At 37.9% G+C, this 15,258-nt stretch overlaps 1 protein-coding gene across 15 annotated transcripts in view; it reads left to right on the top strand.

The window, feature by feature from the left end:
• The window catches only part of PKP4 (plakophilin 4), a 244,100-nt gene that overhangs the window by 191,062 nt on the left and 37,780 nt on the right, over positions 1-15,258 (top strand). For 9 of the 15 annotated variants that reach the window (XM_058715186.1, XM_058715189.1, XM_058715187.1 and 6 more), the window contains 4 exons: positions 1,824-2,012; positions 3,981-4,200; positions 11,734-11,866; positions 12,858-13,071. In XM_058715186.1, coding sequence (XP_058571169.1) covers positions 1,824-2,012; positions 3,981-4,200; positions 11,734-11,866; positions 12,858-13,071 — 756 coding nt within the window. Of the gene's footprint in view, positions 1-1,823; positions 2,013-3,980; positions 4,205-11,733; positions 11,867-12,857; positions 13,072-15,258 lie in introns of all 15 variants that reach the window. The other 6 variants (XM_058715192.1, XM_058715194.1, XM_058715190.1 and 3 more) reach the window with 2 other exon arrangements.

The raw sequence follows: 15,258 nt of genomic DNA, 5'->3' as shown, positions 1-15,258 counted from the left end.
ATTTGTGCCTTTATTGAGTGTTAAAATAGCACCTTGTATTGAGAAGATTACCAAGGACCAGGTACATTTACCTGCCCACTTTATATCACCATTAACAAATGCAATGCCTGCACTTTCATTCAAAATGCATCCCATAAAGAAATGGAGCTTATCCTCTGCTAAGAAGAATGAGAAATCTGCCAGTGAATGAAAAGCTGAAATCTCCAAATGAGAACTTTACGATAACAATCATGGTATCATCTTTAGAGTTACATTGGCTTCCATGGACCCCTGGTGGGCTAAACTTGCCCTTTAATTCTGTGTGAACACAGAGGGCTCTATCGAGTTCCAGATCTCTCGCACCACGTCTTATTGAACCCGGAGGGTTCACTGTGTCCAGTGTTGGGTTCCTCTCAGCCCTACCAGGAGGTAGTTTTCTGATGGGGATGAATCACATTTCCTTTTGGGCTCTCAGTTTCCTTGGTTTTGAAATGAAGTTTGGCTGGAGAATCTCCCAATTACATAATTGTTTAAGCCTCTGATCTTCATTTTGGCAAGTGGAGAGCAGTAGCTAATGCCCACATTGGTTCATTTAGTTTCTTACCATGTCACCTTGCTGTCCAGGGTAGGTAATAATCATTCATTTCAGGAGCTCTACGTATTAAACTTTCTTGCCACTCCTCACTAAGCAACATTATCACTCATACTCAGGCCCATTTGCTTTTTGTTCTGATATGATTAACTGAGCTAATAAGATATGAATGAACCTATCTTTTTGTAATTAGTTACTGTGTTAATTATTTGCAATCTTTTTAAAAGGAAGTAAGTGCTGACTTCAGATATGTTTGTGCTTTCTCTTACTCATATTTGGAATGTAACCTTAGTTACTATTCTTACCAAGTGACAGATTTTCCTTACTAGTGATGACAGATCACAAACTTCTGAGCATCCTAATATAGAATGTACTAATTCACTTTCTTTAAGCAAATAAAATGTTTGAGTTTGAACTGTACTTTTTTTTATCACAAATCCCATGTGTAGACTTTGGTTATTAGCAATTTGAATGAAAGAATATTTCAAATGATCTAATGTTAATGTACTAACTTTGTATTTTTCCTTTGCACTAGAAAGAAGGTAAACAAGAATCTGGTATGTGGGTTTCTGCAAAAACAGCTATGTTTGTTTTTTTTTAAAAAGGAAAAATACAGTGATAACAAATAGTAAAATAATACCTCATAATACTAAATAAATGTTATTGCTTCATTGATAATATTCCAAATTTTGTAACATAAAATTTCATGTTTTACTGAAAAATCATGGGTGAATTGAGAGATATATTTCAGAAGTGTTCTTGAATCTCAGCCTTCACTAAGCACTATTACATAGGCATTGTCTTAGATGTTGAGGTTTAAAGAGGCGTGGGACATGGTGGGCCCTGCCCCCAAAGACATGGTTGTCCAGTTCTGCAGAGCAGGAAAAGAGAATGACATGAACCATTGTTTTTATGTTTTAACTGTGAAAATCATGTAACCACAGAAGAGGGCATTCTCTCTTTGGTCACCACCATAAAATAGCTTATAGTTGGGGAATGAATTTCAGAGTATCAAACCACACAATAATTTTTTCTTAAAAAATTTACCTTTATTTTGCCGCCAAGAGAAAGTTTAACTCAAAAAAATGTATATAACATCCCTTTCATAGCTGGCATCCTTCTCTTGTAAAGTTCACCAGGTCTAGTGTTTAGTCTTAACATTGGGTCCTATTGGTTAGATCCTATTAATTAAGTCTTTTAACCTCTCCACAATTTTCTTAATTTCTTAATGATGTAATTTTCCTGCCTCTAGGCTTACGGAGTTCCTACGCTAGTCAGCACAGCCAGCTTGGGCAAGACCTTCGTTCAGCTGTGTCTCCTGACTTGCACATCACTCCTATATATGAGGGGAGGACCTACTACAGCCCCGTGTACCGCAGCCCAAACCACGGGACCGTGGAGCTCCAAGGATCACAGACAGCATTGTATCGCACAGGCTCAGGTGGGCCTTAGTGCTGTTTAGCTGGTTTTCCCAAATGCAATGCCCAAGAGCAGATGGATTTTATTGAGATTGGTACCCTGTTAGAATGAAATCATGTTGCCCATTCAGTTGTCAGATAAGCAGCTATCACAGTAGATCAATAAACAGTACAACACAAGTTCATGTTGTACCTATTTATAGGTGATATATTTTCACCTTACTCTAATCAATGAATGCAGTGATTAGTTTGTTAATTCACAAATAAGTTTGTAGAGCTACACGTATGACTCTCCTTGCATTAGAAACATGTTAGATACAGAAAGGAAAACCTGAGTTGGAATATTTCTTTGTGGTTTTTGTTGCCTGGAATATGTATTTACAGAAGATTCCTTTATGAGTTATTTGGCTATCTTTATTTCAGCACGTATGTATCCCAAGTGTATTTGGTATTACTCCTCTTCAGATACTAGATTTCCTCTGAATGTCTACATGTGGAATGTGAACATGTAGACTGAGTCCTCATGATGGACTCAGTCTGAGGCAGAATACAGTAGCTGCATTTATAAAAACAGGGATGAGTGCATCACACCCTTGCACCCCCACTCTCACATTTATGCCATCCCATATTGGCTGACAGAGCAGAAGCTATGGCCCATGGCCAAGTGAGCTGCCAGATTGTGCTGCCGGCCTGGTTCATGGAATCCCAAGAGGCCTTTTCTTCTCTTTTTTTTTTTTTTTTTTTTTTTTTAAGAGATAGTGCATCTATGAACATGCCCACAAATGAACACGCCCACAATGATAACACATCAAGGCACCATTCTAGGCTGCATGCCTCCCAGAATACCAAGAGGGAGAAGACTATATTTGAATTGGTTCTTTGCCAAAAACTGACAGTTTGGTTTACTGCAGGATTTTTCTTCTAATAGAATGTACCGATTTTTAATAGATATCAGTCAAGAAATATTTCACTTGTTATGTTCTCTAAATTAAGGAATTTTTTTAAAGTTCTAATTGGCTTTTTTAAATGATTAGTGATTCAGCCTCCTGTCTAGAAATAGAGGGGAAGTCCTCCCGAGGAATTTCTTTCATAGCATTAAGAAACAAACAATGTTATTAAAATCTTTTAATTGGGAGAAGAACATGTCTGCAATTATTGGAGAAATAGCTTCTGTGATAATTAAGAAAGAAATGTTATATGCAGTGTACAATACCTCTATATATAGCCTCATGCAAAAATTTAAGAGGGTACCTAGAGAAGAATTTGATGTATCAGCCTTCTTACAAAATAAATTTTCCAATATTATCAAAATCCAAAGTTCTATAAATAAAATGTGTATCAAAATAAGTAACCTGTGTACACTAAGTGTTCAGTTTGACCATCTCAATTATCTACAGGTTTGAATAATTGCTTTTTATTGCTAAGTAAAATTATGGCATTTTGCCATTTATTTCTTGGACTAGTTTAATTCTTTTCCTATATCTCTCTTGCACTTTTTTTTTTTTCCTTTAAGTTTAGTATTTTGAGAGACAGAGGGAGGGAGAGAATCCCAAGCAGGCTCCGTGCTGTCAGCACAGAGCCGCATGTAGGGCTCCATCCCACGAACTATGCAATCGTGACCTGAGCCGAAATTAAGTTGGATACTCAACCAACTGAGCCACCCAGGCGCCGCCCCTTGCTTGCATTTTTGTTACAAAATCTTATTAAACATAGTAAGATCAATCATGTAGGCAGATTTATAGTTTTATTTTTGCTCTTTTCTGTTAATAAAATTGACATAGTTTGTGTATATTAAAAATCTAAGTGCCTTCTTTAGCCTTGATAAGCTAGATTGGTAAAACCTAAAATCTACATTGGAAATACTAGTAAAAATCTATAAAGCAATTTACATAATTGTTAAAGACTATAATCTTTCTTAAAAATAGTTTTCCTTGGAAAAGTACCACCTTGTGGAAAGTATACTAATCTTTTGAAAAATGTTGACTTTCTAGTAGGTGTTGGAAATCTGCAAAGGACATCCAGCCAGCGAAGCACCCTTACATACCAAAGAAATAATTATGCTCTGAACACAACAGCTACCTACGCGGAGCCCTACAGGCCAATACAATACCGAGTGCAAGAGTGCAATTATAACAGGCTTCAGCACGCAGCGCCAGCTGATGATGGCACCACGAGATCCCCGTCGATAGACAGCATTCAGAAAGACCCCAGGCAAGTACTGGTTATGAATCTCCAGGATGCTACAGTATCACAGGCATCAGTGGTTCCTTCAGTCTGACTTTTTTTCAAGTTGCCAAGTCTATGATACTATCAGTTAACTCCTAATCTCTAGTATTTCCAGTTGTATTTTAGCACTGTAGGTCACTGAAGTTAATTTCATCTTAAAGATCGATTCCTTCTTTTGATGCCTTAACAAGTTAGAGAATGCACACACTATCTGCGGCACTCATCACTGAAGTGCTTCACCAGGAACACTCCCTGGGTTAGCCTCTTTGTCTGAATTATATATACGCATGATTTTAAAGGATCATTTTACCCAATTTCCTTAATCCTGACTGACTTTTTAGATAAGGGCTTCCGAAAAAAAATGTATGGTGTTTTAAACTAGAAAAGACCAGTGTTGTGTACATTTTGAATCCTACTGGTCAGTGCTGTGTTGTGCTTTTATTGACTAGGTCCTTTGAAAAGCTTTCTGCCATTTAGGAGAAAGTAGTTTACAAGACATTCTCATATCACATAAGCAAAAAATATTTGGCCAGTAATACATGTTTCCTCCTTTTCCTTTTATTTGGCCATGTAGAAACAATGTTTTATTAAGATAAGTATGACTCATTTACTACTTGATTGATTTTGAAAAGTAGTCTCATCTTTAATGAAAGCCACTTAAAATATTTAGGAAATAAAAAAGATTATTTAGAAACTGAAAGAATTTTAATTTCTAAAAGAATGGAATTATCACTAAATTTTAAGCAGCTTGAGTGTTATATTAAGGTATATATTAATTAGCAAGATTTCATTCACTCTTCGCCCACAAATTGTTGTTTCACTGGAAAATTGTTATAATTATCAATTCATTTTTAGCAACCTACCAACTTATTATAGTGAACGTGAATTAAAAATGTGAATGAGATTTTGGTCATTTAAACAAAATAACTAAAGGTACTCTTGAGTGGGAGCCCACTGCTTCACTAAAACCACTCCACTCTGACTCTTTTGCCTAAAATTCTTTATAGTTCACACATGTGTTTGGTTCTACTAGTCCATGTCCTTGTCATTTTAAGGGTTTTAAAATAACTTGTCTTACAGTACCTTCAATATAATTGACTCACAAATTTTTTCACACGATTCCATTTTTTTAAATCCTCAAAATGCCAAAATACTAAGACACCCTAATAGATGTGGAATTTCCCAAAAGGGTTTTGAACTGTACGCAATTTAGACCTTACCTCGGCTGAACCTGCAGAGAAAAAGAACAGTTATCCAGAAAGACAGTGAAGTGTGATTAGAGCTTTGAGCTTAATAGGTGTCCCTGAAGATTTCAGTTTTGACCTCTGCTACGAGTTGATTCATGATAAATAAGGATTTCATGTATGATAATACACTTCAGCTATTCATAGTATGATAATTTTGTAGTCTAATGCATAAAACTGTTACGGCTAGCTTCGATTATGTGAAACTTAACTGATAATGCATTTTGTAAGATGAATAAATGATTATTTTATAATAAATGCATTTATTCTCGATGAAACTGGAATCCAGGTGAATTTGAAGTTTAAATATTCAAACCAAAGTACAAAGCTCATGACAGCTTTTAATTTTTAGTTTTGAAAATAGCAAACTTGAAGTGATTTCTATTCACTTATAAGCCCACATTCTTTACCATTAATGCTGTATTATAATTAGCCTGAAAACTTTCTTATAGGACTGGAGAAGTTATTAATATTTTCCATATAAATGGAAATCTGTGGGGTTTTTTAATAGTTGTTGAGTGTGGAAGCAAAATTTATTAGTAATATAAGTGACACATCTAGAAGTAGTAACAAAAATACTTCCTATGGAAAGCGATAGCAACATAAACAATAATAGCATTCATGGTGTTCCTTTTAAGCAGGACTTACTTAATCTGTGCTGTTCAGCAGAATAATACCATGTACAATCCCTTTGACCTTTATGTTATTGTCAAATATTTTACTTCTACACACATAATAAAACCCATAATATAGTGTTATTATTTCTACTGTAAATAGTCAATTGTGTTTTAAAGAAATTAAGGGAACAAATGTCTTTATATTTACTGTATGTTTACCAAATATAGTTCTCATCCTATGTATTCTTCCTACAAATTCCAGTTTCCATCTCGACCCATTTCCCTTCATTCTAAGCACTTCCTTCAGCCTTTCTTGTGTTGCGTGTCTGCTAGCAGCATATTCTGCCAGTTTTAATTTATCTGAAAATGTTATTATTTCATTCATTTTTTTATTTTTATTTACCTTTATTATTTTATAAAATATTACAGTATTATCATTTTTATATGAGTATTTTTGGGTTGTAGAATGAGTCACCTGAGTTTCCATTATTTCTTTTTTTTTTTTATTATAATTTACTGTCAAATTGGTTTCCATACAACTATTTCATTCATTTTTAAAGGATATTTTTGCTAGGTATAAAATTCAGGATTGACAGGTATGGGGTTTTCCTTTCAGTACTTTAAAAAGATGTCATTCATTGTCTTCAGCCGCGATTGTTTCTGATGAGAAATCAGACGTTATTCGTATCGTTCTTCTCTTTATGTAATGTATCTTCTCTCTTGGCTGCCTCTCAGGTTTTTCTCTTTATCTTTGACTTTCAGCAGTTTTATTCTGACAGGCCTACCTATGGTTTTTTGGGTTTTTTGGTTTTTTGTTTTTTTTTTTTACATTTAACCTGCTTGGGATTCATTGAGATTCTTTGAATATTGGCTGGTGATTTTTATCAAAACTAGGACATTTTTAACCATAATTGCTTTAAATATTTTTTTTCTGCCCCAAACTCATTCTCCTCTCCTTCTGGAGTAACTTGACATTATTGTACTACATGCTCGTACTCTTATTAAAGCTCTGTGTATATCTTAAAATAGTTTTTCTCTGTATTCTTCACACTGGATATTTTTTGTTGATCTATCTTCATATTTACTGCCTTTTCTTCTGTAGTCTCCACAATCTGTTGGTAAGCCCATCCAGTGAATTATTTCAGATACTTGAATTTGGTAGGGTTTTTTTAATAGTTTCCATGTCTCTAAAGACATTTCTTCATCTATTCACTCACTGTATACATCTTTTCCTTTCCATCTTTGAGCACATCTATAATGACCTTTTAGAGTCCTCTGATAATTCCAACATCTGGGTTTGCTCTGGGTCTATTATTGGGGTTGGTTGGTTTTGTTTTGTTTACATCTTCATAGGTCACATTTCTGTTTCTTCTTATACCTAGCAGTTTTAAATCATATGCTAACTTTTGTGGATGATACATTGTAGGGACTCTGTATTATGTTGTGACCTGTTAGGATTCTGAGTTTTGTTGTGGCAGATAACTAAATTACTGACAGATGCTTTTGATCCTGTCAAGATTGGTTCTGTTCTTCTGAGAAGGGTCTGTTCAGATTTGTTTTAGTCCTAGCATATGCTTCCACTCTTTGGTGTAGTTCTTTGTGGAAATTAAATGCTGAGGTAATCAGGAAGGTTTACAGTCTGACTGGGCTGGAAGTTCATAGTCACTGGCCTATGCTCAGCTCTGTCCTGCAACAGCTACCCCATCCGACCTACGCATGTGTCATGGACATGTACGGTCCAGCATTCAGTTAAAGACTTGTGAGTAATCCTCCTATAGACTTGTAGAATCTCTTCTACATAGTTCCCAGTTCCCTGCCCCTCAAATTCCAACCATTTTCAATTCTCACTTCTCTCCCTCAGCTCACTAAGTCCATCATTGCTCCACTTCATGGGCCCAGCTTCCTATGTCACGATGCAAAAAAATGCCCTCAGGCAGAAAGCCAGGGAATATGGGCTGCTATGATGGTTCCTGTCTCTCAGGAACTCGAAATTGTGTGCTTTTTTCCCTGCCTTTTTTGGCATTGGTAGTATTCTTAATGTCTGTTAAGAATTAAGTCATTAAGTCGGTCCCCCAAGATTACATTCTTGTGTTATGTGTTGTCCAGGACCTAAAAACACTTCCTTCATACATACATTTCATAGTTGTGTTTTGTGAAAAGGCCAAGTCCAGGATCAGTTATTCTATGATGGCTGCAAACAGAAGTCTGGGCTTAGATTGTAATGAAGCAAATCCTGGCAGACATTGATGCCATCCAACCAGCCCATGAATTGATAGCAGTGTTTCCAGGGTAAATTTCTGCTGAAAATCAGGGTTGGAATTGATGCCAACCAAGCCTAACTGCCCATCTCCAGCTGGAGTCTGGCCCTCATGGTACCCAGTGATGCCAGAAAATCTTGACCATATCTGTGCCACTTAAAGAGGACAAAAATGTGTATTTGTTATGATTGTGAGTTATCAAGGAAAAATTAAATCACACTCCTTGCACTCTGTTAATTAGAGTACAGATTTACAGAACAGGCTTTGGACAGATTTTGACCAGAAATAGTTAACATAGCTTCAATATATAAAAGGGAATTTATTATAGAGAGTGACCCTGTTTAGTTCCTTTTTCAGGGCTGATGAATATTAACAAAACATCCATATCATAATTGAAAGGAAAATATTTTAATATACACCATCACAATTTAATCATCACAGCCAACCTAAGAAGAAGGTACAACTGATAGTTGTTTTGTTCCTATTATACAGATGTAGTGCTCCAAAGTAGTAGTGCTCCAAACAACTAAGTGCTTTTCAAAATCACATAGTAAATGAAGGACCTAGGACTTCAACATAGGCAGTCTAACTCCAAATTGTGTGCTTTTTTTCCTGCCTCTTTTGGCATTGGTGGTATTCTTAATGTCTATTAAGAATTAAGTCATTGGGGCACCTGGACGGCTCAGTCAGTTAGGCGTCCAACTTCGGCTCATGATCTTGCGGTCCGCAAGTTCGAGCCCCGCGTTGGGCTCTGTGCTGACAGCTCAGAGCCTGGTCCGGTTTTCAGATTCTGTGTCTCCCTCCCTCTCTCTCTCTGCCCCTCCCCCGTTCATGCTCTGTCTCTCTCTGTCTCAAAAATAAGTAAATGTTAAAAAACAAAACAAAACAAAAAAAAGAATTAAGTCACTAAGTCTGTCCCCCAAGACAGAATCTCCTTCTTACCCTTGGCTTCAGTTTTCAAAAAAAATCATCTGGCTGCTATGCAAAGAGTAGATGGGGTAAGGGAGTGATATTTGAAACAGACAGAGCACATAGGAGACTATTAGATGGGCCGGGCAAGGCGAAGAGAATGGATGGGTTGGGCTTATATGAAATAGTTCAGAGATAGTCAATAAAGTTTGCTGATAGGTTGGACAAGAAGAATACAGGAAAGAGAGAAGTCAACGATGGCTCTATTTTGTTTTGAGCAAATGTGTGGATAGTCTTCTTGCCACTAATATTTTCTGATTCTAATACGTTCTCTACTTGGCCACCAGAGTTTTCTTTTTTATAAATGTGACCTTATATATGTTACATTCTCTCACTCTTCTGTTTCACAACCTCTGCTTTCTGTTCCTTATGTGTGGAGGCAACATACAGACTACCTGAGTGGGTTTCACCCACTCCTATCACTTATTACTAATCTCAGGTTCCTTACCTCTATCAAATGTTATTGAGTAGTGCCTATGTCATATGGCAATAGTCAAGGTAAATGAGATAATGCATATAAAGCTCTTGACACAGTGCCTGACACAGGTAAACTCATTGAATAAGACATTGTTGCATGTACAGAGTCTTGTACACCAAACCACGTCTCATTCAGTGCTTGTATCTCTCTGACACCTGCTATGGCACTATTCATTTGAACGGGTGGTGTGTATGTGTGTGCAGGTTTAGGTTGCCCCTTGTAGTGGACAAGCAAGTTAATACATAGAGCGCTCCCAGACCAAGAGAGACTCTAGGCCTTAATAACTGGGCAATAGAAGGATCACTGGGTTGTTAATTTAAAGATTTTTTTTTAGAGTTTATTATAAACAGCATTCATTTTACTCATTTTGTATAATAGTTCATTCTGCAATCAAAGTCCACTAATTTGTTGCTTTGTGAACCATTCCTTTTTTTTCCTAATGTTTTTAATGTTTATTTTTGAAAGAGAGATGGGGGTGCACGATTGGAGGAAGGGCAGAGAGAGAGGGAGACCCAGAATCTGAAACAAGCTTCTGGCTCTCAGCTTTCAGCACAGAGCCCGACACAGGGCTCAAACCCATGAACTGTGAGGTCATGACCTGAGCCAAATTTGGACACTTAACCTACTGAGCCACCCAGGTGCCCCATGTGAACCAATTCTAAGAAGTTGGTCTCTATATGTTATAAGCATGAATGCACATTTAAAAAGGATCCTAAACAGTGAGCCAATCAGTTGACATCCAAATTCCAACAATGTGATGTTATCTGAAAAAGCAGAGTATAAGTGTACGTGCTTAGTGTGACTGTATACTCACTCTACAAGAAGTGGGATAGCATACCGTCTCTGAAAGCAGAGTGTTCTGTTGACTAGCTGAGTGAGTTTAGGCAAGATGCTTAGCCTCTCTGTCTCAACCTCAATATCTATGTGGTTGCAATAAGAATAAATGAATTAATGGGGTGGCTGGGGGCTCAGTCTGTTGAGTGTCCAACTCCTGATTTCAGCTCAGGTCATATGATGATCCCAGGGTCGTGGGATCAAGCCCTGCATTGGGCTCTGCACTGAGCGTGGACCCTGTTGAAGATTCTCCTCTCTCTTTCTCCCAACCTCTCCCCCAGTACTCCTCCCCTGCTCACTCACATGCACACTCTCAAATTTAAAAAAAAATTTTTTAATTGAAATTTTAAAAATGGTGGTTCCATTAAAAAAAAAAGAATAAATGAATTCATATATATAAAATGCCTAGAATAGTGCCTGGCACAGAATAAGTACTCATGAAATACGAAGTGCTATTTAAATATAATCCATTTCTTTGAAAAAATTCTGTATGCACACGTGCACATTTTTATATATGTATTAGGGGAAAAAAAGACCAACAGGAAATGTAAGCAGTGGTTTTCTCTGGTTATAGGATTACCGAAAAAAATTTTTTTTTATAAATTTCTATACTTCTTATAATCGAGAGCAACCATAAATATTATATTAAGTTCTTTAAAAATCATCAGGCCCACATTACTTGCGATTTCCCAGCTGACACCAGTTCTGCCTATTCCCAGCAGCTTTCTTTCTCTCTGCTCAGACATGACTTCTCACCTGACTAAAGTGCACTTGTTTACCTGAGCCTCACACCTGCAAATTTCTGACATAGGTAGAAAGGCATAAAATTAGAATGGAAGAAGAAAATGAGAATGGAAAAGTTTTTCATATTAAGAATTTCCTTTGTTCTCTTGAACCTCTTTCTGTGCCTGATGATTTCTTTGAGTTCGGTAGCATCTCGGTCTCTGCGTATGTTCATCGGGGCAGGCGGGGGAAGAGCTCTTTACATTTATATATTTTAGGAATTTTGTAACTTCCAATTTTAGTCTCAGCCAAGCCTTTTTTATGACAGACTCTTCATCGAGTGTATTGTTAAAACACGGTCGTTCCTGCTTTGAAGCCGTGTCTTTCTCTCACAGGGAGTTTGCCTGGCGTGACCCCGAGTTGCCCGAAGTCATTCACATGCTGCAGCATCAGTTCCCGTCCGTGCAGGCGAACGCGGCCGCCTACCTGCAGCACCTGTGCTTTGGCGACAACAAAGTGAAAATGGAGGTACGCTCCCAGCGCCTGGCACGCCCCCGGGGGGCGGTGCCTTCATGGAGCAATCACGTGCTTATGTGCTTCAGAAATTACTAGCTGCAATTCACAGGCCATTTTAAAGGGATAGTGTGATACCAGATACCCCTTTCATTCTTAACCGTGCATTTCAGTGTTTTGTAGGAGAAACCAAGATGAGGATATTTCTTGGAATGCTTTTAGCATTTTCAAATCCCGTGTCTACTCATTAGCTTACTTATAAAACATGAAGCGAAATTCAATTTAACCTACGTTTTTAGAGTATTTTCCAAAAATCTATTAGATAAAAATTATGTATGAAACTAGCAAGCCCACGTACTTTATGTGATTCTGTTAAGATTGGTGCCGACATGAAATTAAGTCAAGTTAATTTTTAACTGTTAACTAATACTGGACATAAATGAGTATTTTATTTCAGATTTTAAAGTTTTTTGGCATTTATAGAAATACAGTGAGTCATTGGTTATTGACTAGTGTCCTATGACATACAGACTCTTTCTTAACACTTTGGCATTTTCCCCCCTGCAATGGCAAATGGAACTTCATTGTTTTTCCTCTGCTTCGTATGCAAAACAACATACCAGCTGCTGAGCTAAAGGTGGATGAAGGAAATAAAGCCCAGATATATTCATGTAATGTACTAATTAATTGGCAAATGGGAGAAAATTAGGGAGAGTAGTCTAGAGAAACAATTCTGTAATCCAGATGACTTCAGTCAAAAATCCTTACCTCCAATCCATACAGCTTTATTGTGTTTGTGTATTTGCTCATTTCCCTCAGAAGTATAAGCATAACCCCTCTGTGTGTTTAGGAGGGTAGAGTAGGACTATGCTACCTACACTTGGCCATTAATCCACCTACGACTGCCTTCCTTTTTTTTCCTGTGATCTTTCCATAACAGATGTTTATTTGATCACTTTTTAGTCATGTATCACTTAGGCCTGGTACCTCATATTTTTCATTCTAGGTGTGTAGGTTAGGGGGAATCAAGCATCTGGTTGACCTTTTGGACCACAGAGTTTTGGAAGTTCAGAAGAATGCTTGTGGTGCCCTCCGAAACCTTGTTTTTGGCAAGTCTACAGATGAAAATAAAATAGCAATGAAGAATGTTGGTGGGATTCCTGCTTTGTTGCGACTGTTGAGAAAATCTATTGATGCAGAAGTAAGGGAGCTTGTTACAGGTGGGTAAACAATGTGATCTTGTCCTGAAGGAAATGTTGAAAGCCACCTAGCCGATGTCCTTGTGTGGTGGCACAGTGAAGAAGTTGGAGGTTCTAGGTAGGAGATCATGATGTAGTGTGCACAACTGTGACAAAGGCTGAATCTAATTTAATCCGATGATTGAGAAAGCACTTGCACTGCTACAGGGTCATCCTGACTAGTATCAGTTATTGTACTTGAGTGCGTTAAGTATCAGCTAACAGATGTCTTGTGCGTGAAGGACTGAATACAGCTTTTTTTATGATGTATTCCATAGTAAATCTACTTGTGTTAAATAGACTGGCTCTCCTTTATTATGAAAGTAAAATACAGTTAATGGATTAACTACCTTCCACTTGAGTTCAGCCAGTTTCCAGATCCCTGTTAGTACGTCAGATGCTTTCCTGGCTACCGGAGATGCACACGTGAACAAACCTCACCCCCTGCCCTCAAGTAGCACTCCGACTCAGGAGGAACAGGAGTGGTTCTGAGAATGTCAGCGAGAAGCTGCAAGTGTCCGGACTCAGTAGGGGCTGCAGCTAGGAGCACAGAGGATGGGCAGGGAAGTCCTCTGGTCAGTGTGAAACCAAAACTGCCCTGAAAGATGTAGAGGTGTTGACTGGAGATACTTCCATTCACAGGCAGAGCTCAAAGCCAGCATGGAATATGGGGTCAGAGCTTCCAGCCAGAGAGGCATGCTGAAGGAAGACAAGGCCAAAGAGAAACACAGGCCTGGTTTGGGGAACTTTTATGAGGAACTTGCGTCCCGTACACTGTGGGGTGATTATAGGGCGTGGTGTGGCCAGTTTGGGCTTTTAAATGCATTCTTCCAGCAGGTATCAGGGTGGGGGACTGATTTGAAGTAGATGAACATGGCATCTGGGAGGCCTATAATCTTGAGGTAATAGCGTGAGCTGCATCCATGATAGAAAGAAGGGGTGGCTGGGGTGCCTGGGTGGCTCAGTCGGTGGAATGTCCAATGCTTGATTTCAGCTCTGGTCGTGATCTCACGGATCATGAGATTGAGCCCCATGTCGGGCTGACATGTGCTGACAGTAGCCTGCTTGGGGTTTTCTCTCTCCCCCTCTCTCTCTGTTTCTCGCCCTGTTCATGCACTCTCTGTCTCTCCCTCTCTCTCTCAAAATAACTAAATAAACTTTAAAAAAAAAAAAAAAAAAAAGGAAGGAAGGGGTGGGTGGTCGAGAAGAGGGAATAGAGAGAAACACACTTGATGGTCAGGGCACAGCGGTCCAATGTGGGGAGTGAGAGAACAGGAGGAAGCAAGTGATGCTTTGTCTTGGGAGACGATGTTGCAACACTGTCAGCTGAGTTTAAGGGTGCTTGAAGTCCAGGTGAAAGAACAGTTCTGCAGCAGAGAGAATTAATGACAGCATTATTTATAATAGAGAATTAGAGAGAAATACTGAGTATTGACTGGTAGGAAAATAGTTAAATAAATGGCAGTATATTCACACAGTGAAACCAGACATAAGAATTAAGACAAATGCATTAGAGCTGTCTCTGGATAGCTGTAATGTCTGTGTATCTATAGATGTATAGATAAATATCTAGAAGCATTGGTGGGATGGCAAGCACAGCATGATACTATTGGTATAAAGTTTCACAGTATGCAGGTTGAGGCTATAAATTATTTTCTGATATACACACATGCAATAAAGTTAAAATTTTTCATTGAAATGACAGAAGATAGATTAAAGATAGTGGTTGCCTGTGGGGTGGGGAGGAGGGCAGGTAGAGAAAAAGGGATTGGGAGATTTAATCCAGCTCTGTTTCTTTAAAAAAGAAAAGAAAGAAAGAAATCTGAAACAAAGAAGACAAAATGTCAAAGTTAGATAGTAGTTACCTGGGTATCTTATATTTGCTATGCTATTTTTCATGCCTGATTTAATTTAAAAATCTCTAACAACATTTTAAAAAATTAACCCCATTCCCCACTGGCTTTCACGATGAAATTAGAGCTGTAGGTTCTGTCACATATAATTCAGTAACACTGGGGAATGTAGCAAACCATCATGAATCTAATATTTGAGGGGAATCAACTTTCTCATAAGATACTAAAATTTAAAATATAGTACCCTGTACTCCAAATAAGGTATGAAATTTACATACTAAAAGTAGAACACACTTTATATATAATCTTAAACTCT

The sequence above is a fragment of the Neofelis nebulosa genome, chromosome 2, assembly GCF_028018385.1.
Source record: "Neofelis nebulosa isolate mNeoNeb1 chromosome 2, mNeoNeb1.pri, whole genome shotgun sequence".
NCBI lineage: Eukaryota > Metazoa > Chordata > Mammalia > Carnivora > Felidae > Neofelis > Neofelis nebulosa.
Note: the sequence above shows the minus strand (reverse complement) of the source record. Positions and strands in the feature narration are given on the sequence as shown.